Source organism: Urocitellus parryii, chromosome 13 (genome assembly GCF_045843805.1).
Source record: "Urocitellus parryii isolate mUroPar1 chromosome 13, mUroPar1.hap1, whole genome shotgun sequence".
Taxonomy (NCBI): Eukaryota; Metazoa; Chordata; class Mammalia; order Rodentia; family Sciuridae; genus Urocitellus; species Urocitellus parryii.
Window position 1 is genome coordinate 44,172,449 of NC_135543.1, and position 18,762 is coordinate 44,191,210.

Consider the following 18,762-nt stretch of genomic DNA (forward strand, 5'->3'; position numbering starts at 1 on the left):
TAGGAAGAAAACCTAAGAGCCAAGAAAAGCTTGGTAATGAATATACTTAGCTTTCTTTGTGAGTCAAATAGCATGAAGATTTATAACTATTTCAAAGAAAGTGATATAGCAACTTGGATCTGAAGCAAGGTTCTGGAACCCAAATGCCAACACTCCAAAATAAATAACAATCAGAGCCAAGAAAGAGCCAATGCCTGGCAAATTTGAGCCCTGGAGGGACTGGTTACTAATAAAAACTGGTTTTCAAAATCAGTGAGTGAGAAAAGTTGTTCTTATAATAAAATAATCATTTTAATGAAGTATTTGAAATAATTTTAAACATCTGATCAATAAGATTATACACAAATGTAGGAGTATGCTGCACTTTACAAAAAAATAAAGCTAAGCATTTAAATATACAAAAACAACTTTGGGTATAGATCTCTTTCTTAAAGTACTCTTTCAACACATACATAATTTACAGCATTTTACATAATAACTTGCTGAAACAAAAACATATGGCCAATTTAAATATTACTACAGTATAGAAGATGGCTGTAACAGTCCCAGTGGGAAGAACAGGGTGAAGAGTAACGTATGAGGTGTTTTTCTCTCTGCATTCCTTTACTAAGAAGCCCAGCATTTCCCATTTAAAAAAAATCTTCTTGGAGGATTTAAGCTTTCTTTCTGTATGTGACTCTTATAACCACTATTATTTTTTTGCTATCCACAATACACATTGGTGGAATTAAAAATAAATAAATAAAGATTAAAAAAAAGAGAGTTTGCTCTTTGCACATATGCTTTTTCCTCAAAAGGATTCATGTAATGTGTTTCTCACATTTAGCGCCAGGATCCCAAGAGTGAGATGCTGACAGTAGCTTTTAAGTACAGAATCCAAGAGGGAGTCTTTTGTTTAAAATTTCTCATCATGAATTAGGATTTTCTAAATGTACCAAGATGTTTAAAACTTAGGATAACTAAAAGATTTTACAAGAGAAGGAACTACAAAAATCATCTTCTTGGGTTCTAAAATAATACAAAAAAAAATAACACCCTTTGAAAATGTTTGATAACCATTTTCCTTTTTAGTTGGACTGTGATTTTTCTCCCCTCATCAACAGAACATGCACCAGTTTCTTAGGAGTTCCAATTCCACCCCTCTATCCCTGGGCACACACAGCACACTTCCTGCCTTAGGATTCCATTTTCTTCTTCCCTTCATTATTCCTTCCAGTGCTTCCCACCTTTCCTATTTTCCAACAGGGTATATGAGCAGCAGCTTCAACCGTAGGTTTTCCTGACAAGGACGTCCCCCAACTTGGTATCAGAAGCAGCACATAGTGAGATTAGCCAGAGAATTAGCAACCTCAGGCACAACCTGTCCCCATGTGTCTTATATGGACAACAATGGGGCTCAGCCAACCCAAGTTACCAAAGGCTTACTCTGTGGCCTGTCACTTTCAACTAGAGAAGGTGACCACTGTCATAGTTAGCTAAGCAGCTTCTGATTCCAGCGTAGAAAGCCCAATACTTTGAGATAGGCTCAGTGTAGGACAAAATACCTTTTCTTGGTAAGTGGTAACTCCCACATCTCAATGCAGGAGGTACTAAGGGAAAGATACCTCATGGCAAATGAAGTTTGGCAAATGAAGCAGATAGTAACAAGTGGAGCCTTAACTTGCTATAATTAAACTCACAGGTGGGCAGATGCTACTTCTCTGTAAAGGGTACTGCACAACTGATTTTCAGAAGGTTAAGCTGAATTCTCAGCTATAAGAACCCCATGAGCTGTACAGGTAAGATTTAGTAAAAACTTCTAACTGTAAACGGTGGTCTTTCATACTGGTGACTGATTTTCCAGAAAGAGAGATTTCAGGACAGTACATCTCTTTTTTGTCTTCTTTGGCAGTAAATAGCAAGGATCTGGATGGAAGCGGTCACTTCAGAAGGGCAAGGTACAGAGCTCGAGAATACTTCATCTCCCTTTCCTGTTCCATACAGAATATCAAGTCCCTGAGGCAGACTCTCGTGATTCTTGGACGAAGCAACTGTTTGGTGGCTGTCAAGCTTGATGCCCCAGAAGCAAGAAAGTTGTCTTTTAATCCCTAAACAAAATAAAAGGAAAAGCAGTTTAACTTAAGGATCTTTCACAAAGGAAAGGTCTGTCAAGTCTAGCCCACTACCCTCTGGGTTCTGGAGATCATGCACGCACGATCTCAAAAGGCCACCCACCTCTTCTATGACCTCATTCTCTCAGCTGGACCCTGGCAACAGCTGATTTTCATAGGTGTATGAATTCATTAAAAACTATTAGATTGTACACTGTAAATATGTGTAGTCTTTTGGATGTCAATAGTAAAAGTAAAAATAAGACTGTGCTTTGAATGGGTCTATCTCGCCCCGCTCCCCCCACCACCTGTCAGAATTCTCATGTTCGGTTACTTTACACTGTGTGACAATAATTTGTATATCACCATCACATGCCCCCAAGACCAGAAGCTTTCTGAGGACAGAGATTATCATTTTTGTTCCTGCTATGGCTGAACAAAGTACAAAAAACAACACAGATTATTCAATAATATTTTCTGCATTGAATCTGCTGGTTCAAATCAGAACCAAACCAAACCAAACAAAACAAACCCCCAGAACAACCAATGTGAGCATCATTAAAAAGAATTAGTGAAACTCAACACTCTCTTATTAAGACAGTTTTTAAATAATAATGTCTATATACTAATATTTTAAGACAAAATTGAAAGAAATTAAAAATAATTCTCAAAGGATAATTTTATAAAAGTAAAATCTCTTAATTCTTTCATTTACCATACTTGTTTCAAAAAACATGTCCATTGAATTGGCAACTCTCCTTTATCTGCTCAAGACTTATAACAAGATATTTAACAAACATAGGAAGCAAATCATTTTGTTCTCTTACTATTCTTTTATAACCATCAATTTTTTTGTGTGGTGCTGGGGATTGAACCCATGGCTTTGTGCATGCAAGGCAAGCATTCTACCAACTGAGCTATATCCCCAAGCCTAACCATCAAATTTTAATTAACCATTCCCTTCACATTTCTGATTGAATTGTTTTGATGAAGGGGAGGGAAATTCTTTAGGGTCTCCAAATCACCAGGGTGAAAAACAGTCAACTTAATTCCATGCATGTTGGTAGCATGACTTGGGAGGTACTTTATCTGATAGTCAAGTAACACTTTCATAAAAGGTACTATCCAGTTTTTGAGAGATGGGATGTCACAATTGTATTTCTACACTCATTAGGTTAAACTCATTCACAAGAAATCATGGAACAAATTTTGGAAAGCCCATGTTTTAGAAGAGGTAGATGCTTGTCATAAGTAGCATATGGAGAAAGAGCAAAGACACACCAAACAGCAGATCAAAGCCGGGGTCCTATTAATTCTGGCAGCAACTTTTGTTTTTTTTTCTGGGTATCATTATCATGTAATTGCTTTGCTTCAAGAAATGTGAGTAAAGTCATTCTCTGTAGGCATCACTACTCAGGGATGGTACAACTTGGATGTCACCTTAATTACTATAAATTATGACTATCCAAGATCTTTGCAGAATAGGCCCCCCAATTCAGTTTTGGAAAACTGAATAAAAGTATACTTTAGGAAGAAAGTTAGTAAAATGTGTCATTGGCAGAGAGGGGCAATTTTCTTGTTTATAGGAGTTACCTGTTTAAAACTACAGTATATTTAAATAGAGGCACATTCTTTAGTTACAAATTAGATATATTATGCTAAAGTTAAATCTATACATTTTAAAAAATGTTTCCTACCAAGAGTTTGTCTAAAATTAGTTTAGTGTTATATTTATATGATTTTTTCAATTAAATGGCTAGATGGATAGTATGTCTCAGCAATTCCACTTCTATGTAAATACCCAGGAATGTGTCATATTTTAATCAAAACTCATGTACAAGAATATTAGCGCTACCAATCACAATAGTCCAACTAGAAACAACCCCAATACTTAATATAAGTGGAATAAACTGTGGAACATTCATACCATGGAATATTATACAGCAATAACAAATGGGTAACATGAATGAATATCACAAAAATGTTAAATGAAAGAACACAGACACATATATTGTATGATTCCATTTCTACAAAGTCCCCGAACAGATAAAGCTATAAAGGTCCTGACAGTGAGTCCCATGGGGCAATTAAGAAGTGACTAGAGGGGACAGGGGTCTTCTCGAGTTCTGGTGATGTTTCCCCTCTTGATCCAACTACTGTCCATGTGGACACGTTCAAGATATAAAAATTCAGTGGGCTTATGATTTATTTACTGTCTGCATCAATGTTATATTTGGATACAAAATTAAATTGCTACCTTTTTTGTTTTCAATCTTATTTTGGTAGGAAATAAGAGGAGAGGAAAAGCGGGGAAAGGAAATAAAAATAAGAAAAAACTTGTTGTGCATTAAAAAAAAAATCACCCCTAATCGTCTGGGGTAAGGAACAAAGGGGGGTCACAGTTCATGTTTGTCATGTGACAAGCCTGAAGGATCCAGGCGAAAGAGCCGTATTACAGCTGCCAACAAAGGGTTGAAAAGGAGGTCATTCCAACAGGATGCAGCAGAAGGCCTGAGGCAAAGTTATAAATGAAACAAACCCCAAGGGGCATTCAGTAACCCACAGAAATGTCTTTCATAATTCACAACTTTACAAAGGTGATAGCATTGTCTTCCCCCCAATAGTGACTGACTTAGAAAGTTAATCTTTCTGAAACTTGGATACAAAATATACATCTAGCATCTTTATTCCCTTGCCTTATGGTCTGGAAAGGATACAATTCTGATTTGTTCGCTTCATAATGATCTGCCCAGAAAAATCAGCTACCTCTCAGTTATCCAGAGAAGGGAGTGGAGTGTACACTGATAACTCAGAACTAATACCAAACCCGCCTTTCTGCCAGTAATTTTGATCTTCCTCCCCAAAGCTGACTATGTCTGACCTGTGGTCACACTACACTGTCAATACCAAAGAACACTAACATAGTTAAGGACAGAGTTTTGAGAAAGAATAACAGGCTCCTGTCACAATGCAATGCTTATTTCTAAAACAGAGGAACGGTTCTCCCACTCAACTCTCTGTGTTAGGATGTTCCTTAATCCAAATTCTTCACCTGGATAGAAAGAGGGTAAAATGGAAGATGAAAGAACCAATTCACTGACCTAATACATAATTACTCTAGGAAGCCTAAACAAACAAATGTAAACATAATCCAAAACTGCCAGATTGATGGAGTTAGCCTTTGTTAATTTGTTAAATTATATCAGTTTCTATTTTTATAAAACAACTTCTGAAGAACTCTTTTGTTCTTAAAAGAAAAACATGAATGTAGTCAGTTACCAGTTTCAGAGAAATAACACTGTTGTAAAAATGACATTAAATAGTTAAAAATATTCAGTCATCCAAATTCTTATCCCCTCAGCTTAATAGAGCAAGTGCTGTGAAATGAAACTTTTGTATTTCTTTTTTTTATTGATTGTTCAAAACTTTACAGAGCTCATGATATATCATCTTTCATACACTTGACTCAATTGGGTTTTGAACTCCCATTTTTACCCCAAATACAAATTGCTGCCACATCAATGATTATAGCGGCACTTTTGTATTTCTTTTCCCACGTTTCCTTAAGGTTAGGTGATTGCTATACCAAGAAGTGGGAACAACAGCATTATGAATCCTGTGGCCTCAGGAATCGTGCTGAGGTCCTCTGACTTCATATGGGTCTGTGTTTCCAAGTGTCACCATCCCAGGAAACCTAGCTTCATGCTCGTCCACGCTCTGTTCAATGCAAAATTATCTGAGTTACTGGGCACAGAGCTGTAGTAGGCAGCACAGCAGTCAACATCAGTTAGTTGTTAATTCTATAAGCAATTGTAGACAAGCAATTTCTCTGTGCATCAGTTTCTTAATCTGCAAACTAGGGACAGTAAACAGCAATAATCTCATAAGGTCAGTTTGAAGATTAAATGAGAACAGTGCCTGACACACAATTCTCTCTAGAAATGTTGGCCTTTAACGATCATAATGAAATCATCAGTCATCTGGGAAGCATGGAAATTCACAGGAAAGAGCATAATTCTAGCTCCAGACCTTTTCTCCCATCCTCTAGTTAAAACCGGTTAGATTTCCCTGCCCACATCCTTCTCTTTCAAGTTCTTGCTAACGTAAGAAAAATAATTCATGCTGTCACATTTATCTTGTTTCCCTCAGTGAACTTTTTGAATTTTAGTGGAGCTTTGAGTGCCTAAAGCTAAAAAGTAGACAAAGAGGCATTTTAGACAGTGGCACATGAATGAAGGATATATCCAGGGGCAGAAAGTTTTTCTTACATCCCTGCAATCAAACAGTGGCAGAGCTTGCTGCTTTTAGTTTCTAGAGCCTTATCAATAATGGATCTAGAAGCTAAAAGTCAATCCATTTCATTCCATTCTCTGAGTAGTAAGGCTAAGAAAACAAATGTGTCCTGGAATTTTAACAGTTAACCAAGAACAAAAACTGGGGCATTTAAAACAGAGGAGTTGAACGGCAAAAATTCACTACCTTTCTCACACTTTCCATCCACTTAATCCCCTGCCACCAGACAGCTCCTAAACTGTAAGGAGGACAAGAACTGGGCATGGGGAATAGGGAATAAAATAAAGATATGGAACCAGAATAAAAATTGGACATAAGACTCAAAAGCAACAATAAATATAACTGCCCTGGATGCCTGATTCAATGGAATGTGAACACTGAAAATTCTTATCCCAAAGACGGAGCTTTCTAGGACTTAAAGGCAATGCAGAGTAGAAACTACTGAGCTTCGATATTGACTGCCCTCTGCTGGTCAACAAGCAGAACTTTTGAAGCAACTTTTGATCTCACTTTATCCACCTTCATTTTACTCCTTGAGTTATTTCAGAACACAGACAACGCTATATGGCAATTTCCACCCTAGAATTTGGGGGGCTGGGGTTGTGGCTCAGTGGTAGAGCACTTGCCTTGCATATGTGAGACACTGGGTTTGATTCTCAGCACCACATATAAATAAATGAATAAAATCAAAGTCTGTCGACAACTAAAAAACAAAAATAAATTTTTAAAAAGAGTCTTTTACATGGAACCACGGGTTTTGAGTTCTAATTCTAGTTCTGTAACTGTGAGAAAGATGGATAATATTACTAGTTGCCATATGCTAATAACCAACCCCAAATCTTGATATCAAACAGAACACTCTCTTAAATTCCAGACCCTATTGTTCAATTTTCTGATGAAGTTTCCAATTTAAAGCACTTTAAGGTATTTTAAATTCAACATGTTTTGAAACTTCCCTTTCTCCTCTTTATTTCAAGGAATGGTAATACCACTTAGATGCAATGCTCAAGCTAGGAAACTGGATGACATCCTCAACCCTTTCTTCCTCAATGGTCTGACACTAAACAATTCTACCTTAACATTTTTGAAACATCTACTTATTCCTGCATTTTCACTTCTAGTATCTCCTGCCTAGATTATTTCAATAATCTTCAAAAGACTCCCTGTATATTTGGTATGAATATTACTTCCACTGTAATGTGAATGATATCACTAAAATAAAAAATTATCTGAAAATATTTTCTCCTGCTTAAAATGTTCCACTGGAAAAAAATCACCTAACCAACCAAGTCTAAATACCCACACATGACAGACACAGTCAAACATGAGCACACTAAAGCCTTCTCCCCAGTTTCTGCTCTCATTCTTTTCTTCCTGTCCCAAGCTACTGATCATAGAAATAATTTTTTTTGCCTCTTTTATCTAGACAGCTAACTGCATATTGCATTCTCTCTTCCTAGAACCCCATTCTCCAAGCCATCTGTCCTATCCTCAAGTCACATCACCTATGCTCTTTAGAATTCAACTCAGACATTACATTTCCCCAAGGCTCGCAAGCACAAACTTACCCCAGGTGTAGACAAGCACAACTCCTTTGTATTTCAGTGACATCTTGTATTTTCCCTACCATTACATGTCTTTAGGGCAATGCAATTGCCTCTAACTTACCACTCACTAAAGGGGAAAGATTTTGCACCTGAGAATATTGGATAGTTTTTGTCTCTTAGGTGGTAATGTGTGTAGGATGACCATGTGAATAGTGTCACCCAATATCATCACTTACACAAATGAACAATGAAAATGAACCACGTTATGGGCTCTGGACCTTATAAATCAAAATCTTGATGTCATTTTTGGCTTTAAGTCAAATAAATCTGGAAGGATTTACATTGGTAAAGCCATTTGTACCCAGCCCTCTGACAACCTTTCTCAAATGTTCACTACCCCCAAGCTGCCACTAGATGAGTTATTAAAAATGGTATTTTATTTTTTACATTTTCTCTAAACAGTGAGAAAGTGATTCAAACCACCAAGTAGTACAACACATATGAACAGCAAATAGTGAAATAAATAGTCAATACTGAAGAGCAATGTGACCTGACTGCTTCTTATGGCTAGGATGAAAAGTCAGGCTAGGACTTGCCCATTTATAACTGGTTGTTTTCTCTACATGTTTACTAAAGCACTCACATTGAAAACTCATCTAGACTACATCTAGAGATCAGTTTAACCTACTATTTTGTTAATTTTTCTTCAAAGGACTACCAGTTAAACATTTTTCTTTAAAAACTAGCTTTGATTTTATCTTTGAAGAGCTGTGAATTTTAAAAAAGGCTACAATATTGGTAAGGGTTGCTGTGCCTCACAGCTAAAGGTAGATTTATCAATACCTTTAAATATATTGACAGCAGCTTTGTTTAGAACTCCAGTAATTCTACAATTGGTGAGTTGTAGACAGGCTGATAGCAAATATTACTAGAAAGAAATAAGAATTTATTTAAAAACTGAAGGCACAGAAATGGTAAATATTAGTTTTCTAAACTCATTATTTTTCTTTTCATAAATTCTTTAAAGGATATATGATCAAGTAACTAATTTATTATGAAGGTAGGAATAATTAGAAGTAAAATAGGCAACAGCAATAATAGCACAAAGGGTAGGGGTGTGTGTGTGTAACAGAATCATATAGTTCACAGGCTCTTACATTATATGTGAAACAGTATTAATTCAATGTTGACTAGTCAGTTACAGATGCATATCTAATCTTTAAACAGTAGATACAACAATCATTAGGAAATAAAAAAGGTACAGGTAAAAAGGCAACAAAGGATCTAGAATGGAATACTAAAAATACTACTTGATTAACTTAAAAGATGAAAACAAAGGTGAAACAAAAGTAAGAGGGGACAAGTAGAAATAAATAGAAATTCTCAGATGAAGCCTACCAGATCGTTAAAGAAAAACTAATGCTAATACTCCTCAAATTATTCCATGAAATAGAGAGGGATGGAACACTTTCAAATTGTCTACAAAGGGCTGGGGTTGTGGCACAGTGGTAGAGCGCTTCCCTAGCATGTGTGAGGCACTGGGTTCGATTCTCAGCACCACATACCAATAAGTATATAATTAAATAATTTTTTAAAAAAAGAAAAAAAAATTGTATATGAAACCAGTATCAAACTCATACCAAAACCAGACAAGGATATGCCAAGGAAAGAAAACTACAGACCAATATCCCTGATGAACTTAAATACAAAAAAACACTTTTATTTGTTTTGTTTTGTTTTGTTACCAGGGATTGAACCCAAGGGCACCTAACAACAAAGCCACATCTCCAGCCTTTTTTATTTTTCATTTTGAGACAGAGTCTGCCTAAGTTCCTTAGGGCCTCGCTGAGTTGCTAAAGCTGACTTTGAATTTTCAATCCTCCTACCTTGGCCTCCTAAGTCACTGGAATTACAAGCATGAGCTGCTGCCCAGCTTACATGCAAAAATTCTTGATAAAATATTAGCAAATCTTATTCAATAACATATTAAAGGATTGCATATCATGACCAAATTGGTTTTATCCTAGAGATGAAAGGATGGTTTAACATATGCAAATCAATATTCATCACATAAATAGAATTAAGGGAAAAAAATTACTAGTCATCTCAATACATACAGAGAAGGTCTTCAACAAAATTCAGCATCCATTCATGATAAAAACACTGAAGAAACCAGGGATAGAAGGAACATACCTCAACATTATAAAGGCTATAATATGAAAAAAAAAAAAACAAGTCAATCTCAAAGTAAATAGGGAAAAACTGAAAGTATTTCCTTTAAAGTCCAGAGCAAGACAAGAAGATCCAGTCTCACCACTCCTGTTTAATACAGCACTAGAAATTCTAGCCAGAGCAATTAGGCAAGAGAAGGAAATACAAGAGATAAAAATTGGAAATGAAGAAGTCAAATGATCACTGTTTGCAGATGACATGATCCTATACCTAGAAGATCCAGAAAACTCCACCAAAAGACTGCTAGAGCTAATAAACAAATTTGGCAAAGTTGCAGTTACAAAATCAACATACAAAAATCAACAGCTTTCCTATAAAGCAACAATAAACCTGCTGAGAAAGAAATGAGAAAAACAATTCCACTCACAATAGCCTCAAACAAAAATGAATGCAAAATAAACTTGAAATAAATCTAACCAAGGAGGTAAAAGGCCTCTACAATGAAACTACAGAACACTGAAGAAAGAAATCAAATGCACAGAATCAATGTAATTTCCATCAAAACACCAATGCATTCTTCACAAAACTAGAAAAAAGTCCTAAAATTGATTTGAAGGAACAGAAGTCCCAGAATAGCCAAAGTAATCCTAAGCCAAAAAAAGCAATGCTGAAGGTATCATGAAACTTGACGTCATATTACACTATAGAGCTAGAGTAACAAAAAATGCATGGTACTGGCATAAAAAGACACATAGACCAATGTTACAGAATGAAAGTCATAGAAAAACCCACACAGATACACTCATCTGATCCTTAACAAAGGTGCAAAAACACATTGGAGAAAGGACAGCCTTTTAAACAAATGGGCTAGGAAAACTGGTTATCTCTAAATGTAGAAGAATGAAGCTAGACCTTACATCTCTTTCTTTTTTCATGTATTCTAATTAGTTATATATGACAGTAGAACACATTTTGATTCATGGTACACAACTGCAGCACAACTTTTCATTTCTCTGGTCATACATGATAGACCTCATCTCTTACCCTGCATAAAAATCAATTCAAAATGGATCAAAGACCTTGGAATTAGACCAGAAACTGCAACTCCTAGAAGAAAACATAGGGTAAACACTCCAGCATATGGACATGGACAATGACTTTCTCGATAGGACTGCTAAAGCTTAGGAAATAATGCTGACAGTTAATAAATGGGATGGCATCAAATTTAAAAGCTTCTGCATAGCAAAGGAAACAACTAGGATTGTGAAAAGAGAACTACAGAATGAGAGAAATCCTTTGCTAGCTACTCCTTTTATAAAGGATTATTTCTAGAATATTATAAACAACTCAAAAAATTTCACACCAAAAAACCACATAACTCAATTAATAAATGGGAAAATAAATTAAATAGATACTTCTCAAAATAAGAAATACAAATGGAAATATATGAAAAATATATGAAAAAAAGTTCAACATCATTGGCATTTAAGCAAATGCAAATCAAAATTACACTGCGTTTCCATCTCACACCAGCCAGAATGGCAGTCTTCAAGAATATAAATAATAATAAAAGCTGGAGAAATGTGAAAAAAAGGAACACTTCTAGACTGTTGGTGGAACTGTAAATTAGTACAGCCACTATGGAAATCAGCATGAAGGTTCCTCAAAAGAGTAGGCATGGAACTACTGTGTGACCCAGCTATACCACTTCTAAAGAATCAGTCATCAACAGGCATATTCATGTACAATTCACAATAGCCGTACAATGGAACCAGGCTAGGTGTCCATTGACAGAAAATGGGTAAAGAAAACGTGGTATATATACACACTGGACTCAGCCTTTAAAGAAAAAAAAAAAAAAAGGGAATTGTGTCAGTTGTAGGAAAATGGATAGAAATTAAAATCACTATGTTTAGTGGAATAAACCAAACTCAGCAGGTCAAGGGTCATTTATTTTCTCTTATATGCAGAAGCTAGAGAGGAAAAGAGGGAAAATTGGTGCAAGGGGCAATCTCAGGAAAATCAGTAGAGGAAAGGGACCAGGGGGTGAAGGGAGTGATATAGGCCAAATTACATTGTTATATTATATGCCTGTACGAATATGTAGCATGATTATGTAGAACTGTAGAGTACCAAAAAAAAAAAATGTGAAAAGAGAGGGGAAAAAAAGACAATTGCAGGGAGATTGGTAAAGTAGAAAAAAGGGATGGGGAGGGAGGAAGAGAGGGAAAGGGAAAAAACACTGGAGAATGAATGATACTGGCCAAATTGTTATGTTGTGTAAAAATATGAATATGTAACAATAAATTCCACCATTATACAACTATAATGCACCAATAAAAATATGAAAAAAAATAAAATTAGTAAAAAAAAAAAAAAAGATCATCCTTTGGCCAGGTGAGGTGACCTGGCATACCTGCAATCCCAGGCATTTTGGAGGCTAAGGGATAAGGATTGCAAATTCGAGCTTAGTCTTAGCAAGTTGGAGGCCAGGCTCAAAACTAAGCAGGACCATGTCTCAAAATTAAAATTTAAAAAGGGGTGGGTATGTAGCTCAGTAGTAAATTATCCCTGAGTCGAATCCCTAGTAGTGTCCCCCCCACAAAAAAATTATTTGAAATTAGGGGAAAACAATGCTAACAGCCAATTTTAAAATTACCTTTTTAAAAAGCATTAACAAAAAAATAATAATAATAGTTTGGAGCTGGGGTTATGGCCCAGCGGTAGAGTGCTCGCCTAGCGAGTGCAAGTCCCTGGGTTTGATCCTTAGCACCACATAAAAATAAATAAAATAAAGGTATTGACAACTACAACTAAAAAATAAATATTAAAAATAAATAAATAAATAGTAAGATGGTAGACTTAAATTCCATTAACTGTAAGTAGAATGAACATTCTAAAGCAGAATTCAAGACAAAGAATATTATTAGAAATGAGGGTCACTTCACAATGATAAAATGGAAAGACATAATAGATTTGCACCTAACAACAAACCATTAAACAAGAGAAGCAAAAACTTATAAATAGACAAATGTACAATCATAGTTCAAAAAAAAAAAAAAGTAAACACTTCTCTCAGAACCAATGGGAAAAAACAGCCAAAAATCTAAGTAAGGACAAGGAAATCCTGCAGATATTAACTCAACACTGCAGAAACACACACCCTTCTCAAGGGCAGAGATGACATTTATCAAGGTAAGTCATGCACTAGGCCAAGTCATAGCAAGTTGAGAAGGAATGAAATTACTGACTCTGTTCTCTGACCACAATAAAAACAAGAACATTTGGAAATTAAAATGACATACTATTAAATAATCTGTATGCCAAAGAAGATACACAAAAGAAAATTAGAAGATATTTTCAAACTAAATAATAATAAAAACAAATATCCAACATATCAAAGGATCTGAGGGTGGAGCTAAAGAGAAAGATAAAGGAAATGTATAGCTTTTAATGCTTATGTTAGAAAAGAAAGGTATGAAGTCAATTATGCAAAATCCCTACTGAAGAAGTTGGAAAAGAAAATATTCAATACATGTAGAAGAAAGGAAGTAATAGAATAGAAATGAACACAACAGGAAACAGATGAAAAATTTTAAAAATTTAAGCCATAAGTTAATTTTTAGAAAAGATTAATAGACTTATGAGGCATGATAAATAATTTTGTGAATGACCTTGCCAATGTAGATGAGTACAAAAATTCTTTGAGAAATACAGCTTTACAAAAACCAATAAAAAAAGAAAGAGAAAATCTAATATTGAGCATTCCTCACACAAAAAAACTCTAGGCCCAGATGGATTCACTGAACCCTTCTGTCCAAGTAGGAAATGAGACCAATCCTACACAAACACTTTCAAACAAAAATGAGAGGAAGAAGGAACATTTCCCAATTCATTTATAAAACTTCAATCAAAAATAACAAGGACATTAGAATAAAAGAAAATTACAAACCACTATCATTCATGAACATGAATGTAAAAGTTCTAGCAAAATAAATGAATCATAACTGAATCAGAAACATGTAAAACCAATTATATATTATGACCAAGTGAGATTTATCCCAGGGATTAAAAGATGGGTTTGAATTTTAAAATCAACACAACAAATCAAGAATAAAGAAGAGAACTCATATACTAAAATAAGATAACCAAATTCACACCCCTGACAAAACTTAACATTCACCGTAACTGAGCTCTCAGCTAGGAAGAGAAGAAAACTGCTCTATGAAAAACCTATCATCAATATTATAATACACAAATATAAATTTAAGTATGTATTTCTGTTTTATGAGACAGGGTTTCAGTAAATTGCTCCTGCCTCAACCCCCCAAGTAGCTGGGATTACAGGCATGTACCACTATGCATATTATGTATCACATTAAGAGTGAAATGCTGAATGCTTTTCCTCTAAGATTGGGAATAAGGCAAAAATGTCTGCTCTTACTAGGCAAGAAAGGAAATAAAAAACATAAAAATGGAATGGTGAAAGAACTATTATTCTCAGTTGTAGATAACATGATTGTTTAACAAATCCTAAAGAATTCACACAAAAAACCGTCTATAACAATTAACCCATTATGTTCAATCATCTCAAATGTTGAACATCTATAAAAAACTAAATATAGTATGTGACATATAAATACATATAATTAGAAAATTAGAATATAATTATATAATATTAATATATATAAGTTCCAGGTTATGATTTATAACCTATTTGAATGCACCTGTGTAACATTTTGTTGAAATACAGAATTAAAAACTAGTGACTTAATGGGTTAAATGGAGTTAGCAGAATGGAGGATACAAGATCTATACAAAATTCAATTACTTTGATATACTAGCAACAAACAATTGGCAATGATAATTTTTTAAAAAATACTATGTCATCCCCACCTTACTAGACACAAAAATTATATCATGATAGATCAAGGATCTAAAATGAAAAAAAAAACTATATAAAACCTTTAGGGAAAAATATGGGATATAAAATTATTTTTTAAGGACACAAAAAGCAATAATCATAAAAATTTAAATTATATATTATCAAAATTAAAACCTTTGCTCTTCCAAAAACACTAAACAAACAAAAACACTGCTAATAGGAGTGTGAAATAGTACAAACAGCTGGAAAACAATTTAGAGTCCTTTGTAAAGTTAAACATACACCTGTCCTATGATCCAATAGTTGGGGATGGTGAAAGGCATGATGGAACTTTCTGGGGGTCTTAAAAATGAAGTAATAGGGGTAGAAATTAACACAATATATCTTGATTTGGAATAGTAGTTACGATTAAAACCAGCAAATTTTTTTGTATACAAGTTGCATCTAAAAAATCTAAAAAAAAAGTGCAAATTTCATTTAAATTTTTTTTTTTTTTAAGGGAGGAAAAGTTTATTTGAGGGCTCACTGTTTCAGAGGTCTTAGTCCAGAAAAATAACTGAGTGGTAACTAGAGGCAGATGGGGTGTGGCTAGAGGAAGTGGTTAATTGGGGGTGTGGTTGTGGGGTATACAGTTTCTATCTGGAACTGGAATCTCTCTCTCTGTTTCTTGATCACCATGATGTGAGCTGCTTTCCTCAGCCACCCTCTCCCGCCATGAGGTTCAGCTTTGCCTGCCTTCTTTGGACTAAGATCTCTGAAACTGTGAGCCCTCAAATAATATAGTTGTTGTTTTGGTCAGATCCTTGAATCATTTAAATTTTTAAATTAAATTTAAAATTGAGATTTTGAAGTCATCCGTCCTCAAGATATCCACCAACTGGAAGGACAACCTACTCTTCTCTGTGTTTTGGTGTACTATGGTACAAAAGTTTGAGAAATCTGTGATGTTAGAATTCTATATCCACAAATACACACAAAAGCTTACTCCGATATCTATGTGGAAAGTTGTTTATGAATAGTTTCCTAGAAATATTATAAGATTCTAGAATATAGTTAATGAAATATTTTAAGTATTATTGAAATGCACAAGAAATTTAGTTATCAGCGTATCTCAGTGGTAGTATTATTACAATCCTGGGTAGACTTAACTAGGTGAATCTGCCCCTCTCACACTGCACAATGTCAGTCCTCCATTCCCCCAAAAGAAGTCTGGTATTATTGGCCCCCAGCCACCAAGTGTTAGTAGCACACAATTTACCCCATCCCCTGCTGAATCACTGTGTCAAAACAATATTCTACACACTTCTAAACAGCCCACAGGAGTAGGAACTGCCCCCAGTTGAGAATAGTCTATAAGCTAATGACCAAATGCATATGTAAGCAGTATAAAAAAAAATCACCCAATTAATACTTAATCTACCTTATCATTCTATTTCCAAAACAGATTTAATCTACACTACTCACTTAATCTCAATGGGGAAAACCATGTGTTTTATTTGCTATATAAGACTGACTGGATCAGATGAATAATAACTGATTTTGTTGAAATCTCTAATTAGGGAAACCAAACATAACCACTGAAAGTAAATTAGAAATCAAATTACTGAGTAGAAGAAAAGGTCCAGAAGATAACCTGTCATGGACAGATCCTGTGAAAGGTCCATTTATGTGTAATCATGGGCTTAAAAACACATGAACACACTTTATTCCTATGATGTCCTTTGTGGCAAAATATTAGGGAACAACTGAAATTTCCTTGAATTTCAGCTCTAAATCAAGCAGACATAATCTTCTTCATGGTTTGAATATTCAAACTTTCTCTCATGTTACAATTAAAATACAAAATAACCATTTATGGGCTTGTTACAAAGTTTGTAACAAGGTTTGCTAGGCTACTAGCACTTTCCTCATATATGCAGAGTTATGAAGGGGCATTGGTTTCTCAGATATGACAACTAAAGCCAAGTACAGTGGAGTATACCTGTAATCCCAGCAGCTTGGGAGACTGAGACAGGAGGATTGCGAGATCAAAGTCAGCCTCAGCAACTTAGCAAGGCATTATATCTAAATATTTTTAATTACAGGTGGACATAATACCTTTCTTTCTTTATTTATTTTAAAGAGAGAGTGAGAGAGGAAGAGAGAGAGAGAGAGAGAGAATTTTTAATATTTTTTATTTTTTAGTTATCGGCGGACACAACATCTTTGTATGTGGTGCTGAGGATCGAACCCGGGCCGCACGCATGCCAGGCGAGCACGCTACCGCTTGAGCCACATCTCTAGCCCCTACCTTTATTTATTTATCTTTATATGGTGCTGAAGATCGAACCCCGTGCCTCACCCATGCTAGGCGAGTGCTCTACCACTGAGCCATAACCCCAGCCCTTAAATATTTTTAAAAGGGCTGGGGTTGTGGCTCAGAGGTAGAATACTTACCTAGCATGTATGACGCACTGGGTTCAATTCTCAGCACCACATATAAATAAATAAAGGTCTACTGACAACTAAAAAAAAATTTTTTTAAAAAGGTGTGGGGTTGTGGCTCAGTGGTTAAGTGACTCTGGGATCAATACCCAGCACTACCCGGCACCCCCCCCCCCACACACACACACAAAAGAAAAAGACTGGACTTTATTTCAAATAGCCAATAAGCATATGAAAAGATGCTTCATATCATTAGTCATTGGGAAAATGTAAAACAAAATCACAATGAAATACACTTCATATATACTAGGATGGCCATAATTTTAAAAACAGACAATAAAAAGTACTGACAAGAAGAAACTGGACTCCTTTAGCTTTGTGGGTAACAAAGTAAAATGGTGCAACTACTATGAAAAGCAGTTTGGCAGTTCTTCAAATATCGAACATGAAATTACCATAGTCTCTGAAATTCCATTCTTAACAATGTAACCAAGAGAAATGAAAACATATATACACAAAAACTTGCATATGAATGTTTATAGTAATATCATTCATAATAGTCAAAAATTATAAATAATCAAATTTTCATCAATTGGCTGAATAAATAATATTATGCACATTATTGCTAAACCATTATTCAATCCAAACCAGTACTGAAACATGCTACAGCATGAATGAATCATGAAAACATGAAGAGAAAGAAGTCAACACAAAAGACTACATATTGTATGAATCCCACTTGAATTACATAAATGTATATTCTGAATCGACAAATTCTTAGAATCTCAAAATAGATGAGTGGTTGTGAGGTGCTGAGGGAAGTGACAAAAATGGCTAAAGAAATTTCTTTTTAGGGTGATGAAAATGTTCTGGGATTAGATAATCTTGATGACTGAATAGTATTGTCAATATATTTAAAAATACTGAATCTTGCACTTTAAATGGTGAATTTATTGTGAATGAATTGTATCACAACAAAAACCTCAAAACACTAAAAATTGGAACAAACTGATGAGTCAAAACAAAAGACCAAATTCAAATAGACTCTTCAAAATCAAATTATGTTTACTCTTCCATTCAATAGTTTATGGAATTCTTGGGGGAAAATATAAATAGGAATTCCAGTGCCATTAGAAGGTACCATTGCAAATATACCTAAAACAGATTCATTGTTTTCCCAGGAAACCTGGGCTTTTACTGGTAAGATTAAGTGAAGATCTTATTGTCCAATTTGGATAAATTGCACAGAGAAATTAACCGTCATTTAAACTAAGGAAAGATAGGCTTAGTAATGGACTAACAACCTAACAAATGTAGCTCATTAGCACTCACCCATCATTTTAGAAAGCCC

At 35.0% G+C, this 18,762-nt stretch overlaps 1 protein-coding gene across 1 annotated transcript in view; it reads right to left on the reverse strand.

The window, feature by feature from the left end:
* Positions 1 to 1,096: 1,096 nt before the first annotated feature.
* Taf4b (TATA-box binding protein associated factor 4b) overlaps positions 1,097 to 18,762 on the reverse strand; it is a 130,652-nt gene continuing 112,986 nt past the window's right edge. Inside the window, exon 15 of the mRNA XM_026388091.2 lies at positions 1,097 to 2,087. Coding sequence (XP_026243876.2) covers positions 1,920 to 2,087 — 168 coding nt within the window. The 3' untranslated portion in view covers positions 1,097 to 1,919. The remainder of the gene's footprint in view (positions 2,088 to 18,762) is intronic.